Below are 7,037 nucleotides of genomic sequence, written 5' to 3' on the forward strand. Positions count from 1 at the left end.
GAGCTCCCGTCTCACTTTGTTCATGGTGCCAGACAGACTTGTTTTCTTTTGAAGCAATTTTTTTCTCGCCAAAATGACAGTGGTGAATAAATTGTCTGTGGTGATAATTGCTTCCCCTTGGCCAACGTTCCACAAGCCTCATCACCACGCTCCCTGTAGCTGTGCAGGAGAAGTTCCCCATCCAACCTGACAGAGCTGGAGAGGATCTGCAGAGAAGAACAGGAGAAACTCCCCATCCAACCTGACAGAGCTGGAGAGGATCTGCAGAGAAGAACAGGAGAAACTCCCCATCCAACCTGACAGAGCTGGAGAGGATCTACAGAGAAGAACAGGAGAAACTCCCCATCCAACCTGACAGAGCTGGAGAGGATCTACAGAGAAGAACAGGAGAAACTCCCCATCCAACCTGACAGAGCTGGAGAGGATCTACAGAGAAGAACAGGAGAAACTCCCCATCCAACCTGACAGAGCTGGAGAGGATCTACAGAGAAGAACAGGAGAAACTCCCCATCCAACCTGACAGAGCTGGAGAGGATCTGCAGAGAAGAACAGGAGAAACTCCCCATCCAACCTGACAGAGCTGGAGAGGATCTGCAGAGAAGAACAGGAGAAACTCCCCATCCAACCTGACAGAGCTGGAGAGGATCTGCAGAGAAGAACAGGAGAAACTCCCCATCCAACCTGACAGAGCTGGAGAGGATCTACAGAGAAGAACAGGAGAAACTCCCCATCCAACCTGACAGAGCTGGAGAGGATCTACAGAGAAGAACAGGAGAAACTCCCCATCCAACCTGACAGAGCTGGAGAGGATCTGCAGAGAAGAACAGGAGAAACTCCCCAAATACAGGTGTGCCAAGCTTGTAGAATCATACCCAGGAAGACTGGAGGCTGTAATCACTGCCAAAGGTGCATCAACAAAGTACTGAGAAAAGGGAATGTGATATTTCAGTTTTTTAAATTTATTAATACATAAATAAAAAATAAAAACAAACAGTTTGTTGCTTTGTCATTATGGGGTTTTATGTCCATTTTAGAACAAGGCTGGAACGTAACAACATGTGATAACATGGAAAAGGGGGTCTGAATACTTTCTGAATGCACTGTACACACACACTGTACACACACACTGTACACACACACTGTACACACACACTGTACACACACACTGTACACACACACTGTACACACACACTGTACACACACACTGTACACACACACTGTACACACACACTGTACACACACACTGAACACACACTGTACACACTGTACACACACACTGTACACACACACTGTACACACACACTGTACACACACACTGTACACACACACTGTACACACACACTGTACACACACACTGTACACACACACTGTACACACTGTACACACTGTACACACACACTGTACACACTGTACACACTGTACACACACACTGTACACACTGTACACACTGTACACACACACTGTACACACAACTGTACACACTGTACAAACACTGTACACACTGTACACACACTGTACACACTGTACACACACACTGTACACACACACTGTAACACTGTACACACACACTGTACACACTGTACACACACACTGTACACACATACTGTACACACTGTACACACACACTGTACACACACACACTGTACACACTGTACACACACACTGTACACACACACTGTACACACACACTGTACACACACACTGTACACACACACTGTACACACACACTGTTTATTTTACCTTTATTTAACCAGGCAAGTCAGTTAAGAACAAATTCTTATTTTCAATGACAGCCTAGGGACAGTGGGTTAACTGCCTGTTCAGGGGCAGAACAACAGATTTGTACCTTGTCGGCTTGGGGGTTTGAACTTGAAACTTTTTGGTTACTAGTCCAATGCTCTAACCACTAGGCTACCCTGCCGCCCCAGGCAGGGTACACATTACACACAGTACACACACACATTACACACACTGTACACACAGTACACACACACATTACACACACTGTACACACAGTACACACACATTACACACACTGTACACACAGTACACACACACACACACACACACACACACACACACACACACACACACACACACACTGTACACACACTGTACACACACACACACACAGTACACACACTGTACACACAGTACACACACACACACACACACACACACACACTGTACACACACTGTACACACAGTACACACACACATTACACACACTGTACACACAGTACACACACACACACACACACACACACACACACACACACACACACACACACACACTGTACACACACTGTACACACACACACACACAGTACACACACTGTACACACAGTACACACATACACATTACACACACTGTACACACAGTACACACAGTACACACACATTACACACACTGTACACACAGTACACACACACACACACACACACACACACACACACACACACACTGTACACACACTGTACACACACTGTACACACACACACACACACACACAGTACACACACTGTACACACAGTACACACACACACACAGTACACACAGTACACACACACACACACACACACACACACACACACACAGTACACACACTGTACACAGTACACACACACTGTACACACACAGTACACACACACACACACACTGTACACAGTACACACACACAGTACACACACTGTACACATAGTACACACACACACACAGTACACACACTGTACACAGTACACACACACTGTACACACACAGTCACACACACACACACACTGTATACACAGTACACACACATTATGTTATGTTATGGTTGGATCACTGGATTGTTAATATTTTATGTTATGGTTGGATCACTGAAGTGTTATTAATATGTTATGGTTGGATCACTGGGGTGTTAATATGTTATGGTTGGATCACTGGAGTGTTATTAATATGTTATGGTTGGATCACTGGAGTGTTATTAATATGTTATGGTTGGATCACTGGGGTGTTAATATGTTATGGTTGGATCACTGGAGTGTTATTAATATGTTATGGTTGGATCACAGTACACACACACATTACACACACTGTACACACAGTACACACACACACACACACACACACACACACACACACACTGTACACACACTGTACACACAGTACACACACACATTACACACACTGTACACACAGTACACACACACACACACACACACACACACACACACACACACACACACACACACTGTACACACACTGTACACACACACACACACAGTACACACTGTACACACAGTACACACACACACACACACACACACACACACACACTGTACACACACTGTACACACAGTACACACACACATTACACACACTGTACACACAGTACACACACACACACACACACACACACACACACACACACACACACACACACACATGTACACACACTGTACACACACACACACACACACAGTACACACACTGTACACACAGTACACACATACACATTACACACACTGTACACACAGTACACACACATTACACACACTGTACACACAGTACACACACACACACACACACACACACACACACACACACACACACACACACACACACACTGTACACACACACACACACACACACACACACACACACACACACACTGTACACACAGTACACACACACACACAGTACACACAGTACACACACACACACACACACACACACACACACACACACACACACACACACACACACTGTACACAGTACACACACACTGTACACACACAGTACACACACACACACACACTGTATACACAGTACACACACACAGTACACACACTGTACACATAGTACACACACACACACAGTACACACACTGTACACAGTACACACACACTGTACACACACAGTACACACACACACACACACTGTATACACAGTACACACACATTATGTTATGTTATGGTTGGATCACTGGATTGTTAATATTTTATGTTATGGTTGGATCACTGAAGTGTTATTAATATGTTATGGTTGGATCACTGGAGTGTTAATATGTTGTTATGGTTGGATCACTGGAGTGTTATTAATATGTTATGGTTGGATCACTGGAGTGTTATTAATATGTTATGGTTGGATCTCTGGAGTGTTAATATGTTATGGTTGTATCACTGGAGTGTTATTAATATGTTATGGTTGGATCACTGGAGTGTTAATATTTTATGTTATGGTTGGATCACTGAAGTGTTAATATGTTATGGTTGGATCACTGGGGTGTTAATATGTTATGGTTGGATCACTGGAGTGTTAATATGTTATGGTTGGATCACTGGAGTGTTAATATGTTATATTATGGTTGGATCACTGAAGTGTTAATATGTTATGGTTGGATCACTGGAGTGTTAATATGTTATGGTTGGATCACTGGAGTGTTAATATGTTATGTTATGGTTGGATCACTGGAGTGTTAATATGTTGTTATGGTTGGATCACTGGAGTGTTATTAATATGTTATGGTTGGATCTCTGGAGTGTTAATATGTTATGGTTGTATCACTGGAGTGTTATTAATATGTTATGGTTGGATCACTGGAGTGTTAATATGTTATGTTATGGTTGGATCACTGAAGTGTTAATATGTTATGGTTGGATCACTGAAGTGTTAATATGTTATGTTATGGTTGGATCACCGAAGTGTTAATATGTTATGGTTGGATCACTGGAGTGTTAATATGTTATGGTTGGATCACTGGAGTGTTAATATGTTATGTTATGGTTGGATCACTGAAGTGTTAATATGTTATGGTTGGATCACTGGAGTGTTAATATGTTATGTTATGGTTGGATCACTGGAGTGTTAATATGTTGTTATGGTTGGATCACTGGAGTGTTAATATGTTATGGTTGGATCACTGGAGTGTTAATATGTTGTTATGGTTGGATCACTGGAGTGTTATTAATATGTTATGGTTGGATCTCTGGAGTGTTAATATGTTATGGTTGGATCACTGGAGTGTTAATAAGTTATGTTATGGTTGGATCACTGAAGTGTTAATATGTTATGGTTGGATCACTGAAGTGTTAATATGTTATGTTATGGTTGGATCACCGAAGTGTTAATATGTTATGGTTGGATCACTGGAGTGTTAATATGTTATGGTTGGATCACTGAAGTGTTAATATGTTATGTTATGGTTGGATCTCTGGAGTGTTAATATGTTATGGTTGGATCACTGGAGTGTTAATATGTTATGGTTGGATCACTGGAGTGTTGATATGTTATGGTTGGATCACTGAAGTGTTAATATATTATGTTATGGTTGGATCACTGAAGTGTTAATATGTAATGTTATGGTTGGATCACTGAAGTGTTAATATGTTATGGCTGGATCACTGAAGTGTTAATATGTAATGTTATGGTTGGATCACTGAAGTGTTAATATGTTATGGTTGGATCTCTGGAGTGTTAATATGTTATGTTATGGTTGGATCACTGGAGTGTTAATATGTTATGGTTGGATCACTGGGGTGTTAATATGTTATGTTATGGTTGGATCACTGAAGTGTTAATATGTTATGTTATGGTTGGATCACTGGGGTGTTAATATGTTATGTTATGGTTGGATCACTGGAGTGTTAATAGGTTATGGTTGGATCACTGAAGTGTTAATGTGTTATGGTTGGATCACTGGGGTGTTAATATGTTATGGTTGGATCACTGGGGTGTTAATATGTTATGTTATGGTTGGATCACTGGAGTGTTAATATGTTATGGTTGGATCACTGGAGTGTTAATATGTTATGTTATGGTTGGATCACTGGAGTGTTAATATGTTATGTTATGGTTGGATCACTGGAGTGTTAATATGTTATGTTATGGTTGGATCACTGTAGTGTTAATATGTTATGTTATGGTTGGATCACTGGGGTGTTAATATGTTATGGTTGGATCACTGGAGTGTTAATATGTTATGTTATGGTTGGATCACTGGAGTGTTAATATGTTATGGTTGGATCTCTGGAGTGTTAATATGTTATGGTTGGATCACTGAAGTGTTAATATGTTGTTATGACCTACAGGGGGTGAACCATGGACTGGACAAGACAGGAGGACACAGAGCTGATGTCTCGACTACCAAACTCAACACATTCTCTCTCAGGTAAGACGTGTGTGTGTGTGTGTGTGTGTGTGTGTGTGTGTGTGTGTGTGTGTGTGCGTGTGTGTTCTTGTACTGTGTTGATGTTCCATTTTTTCTCCTATATAATTAACTAAGTATTATAATTCAGCATGAAGCTCTGCTCTCCAATGAGAAGATCAAGGCTGAGCCAAATTTGCATATCAAGTGATTTTTTAAATTTAGAAATGTAAAAAAAAAAAAACCATTTAGCATGTGCCCTTATCCAGAGCGACTTACGGTGAGTGTGTACATACTAGCCATCCATACTAGTCGTAGATCTTGATCCAATACTGCGTCTACTAGGTGGTCACAGATCACTAGTCCAGTAGTGGACTGTTATTTAAACATACAGACAGAATGACAGGATGAGAGACAGGCAGGGTGCAGGGGATGAGAGACGGGCAGAGAGTGAGGGATGAGAGAGGGGCAGGGAGTGAGGGATGAGAGACAGGCAGGGCGCGGGGATGAGAGACGGGCAGGGAGCGAGGGATGAGAGAGACGGGCAGGGAGCGAGGGATGAGAGACGGGCAGGGAGCGAGGGATGAGGGACGGGCAGGGAGCGAGGGATGAGAGAGACGGGCAGGGAGCGAGGGATGAGAGAGACGGGCAGGGAACGAGGGATGAGAGACGGGTAGGGAGCGAGGGATGAGAGACAGGCAGGGAGCGAGGGATGAGAGACGGGCAGAGAGCGAGGGATGAGAGACTGGCAGGGCGCGAGGGATGAGAGACGGGCAGGGAGCGAGGGATGAGAGAGATGGGCAGGGAGCGAGGGATGAGAGACGGGCAGGGAGCGAGGGATGAGAGACGGGCAGAGAGCGAGGGATGAGAGACTGGCAGGGCGCGAGGGATGAGAGACGGGCAGGGAGC

The 7,037-nt window shown here is 43.2% G+C and overlaps 1 protein-coding gene across 9 annotated transcripts in view; it reads left to right on the plus strand.

The window, feature by feature from the left end:
- Window positions 1-7,037, plus strand: part of pard3bb (par-3 family cell polarity regulator beta b) — a 359,080-nt gene that overhangs the window by 130,821 nt on the left and 221,222 nt on the right. For all 9 annotated transcript variants that reach the window (XM_042320041.1, XM_042320039.1, XM_042320042.1 and 6 more), the window contains one exon: window positions 6,073-6,152. In XM_042320041.1, the coding sequence (XP_042175975.1) occupies window positions 6,073-6,152 (80 nt within the window). The remainder of the gene's footprint in view (window positions 1-6,072; window positions 6,153-7,037) is intronic.

Source organism: Oncorhynchus tshawytscha, linkage group LG03, assembly GCF_018296145.1.
Source record: "Oncorhynchus tshawytscha isolate Ot180627B linkage group LG03, Otsh_v2.0, whole genome shotgun sequence".
Taxonomy (NCBI): Eukaryota; Metazoa; Chordata; class Actinopteri; order Salmoniformes; family Salmonidae; genus Oncorhynchus; species Oncorhynchus tshawytscha.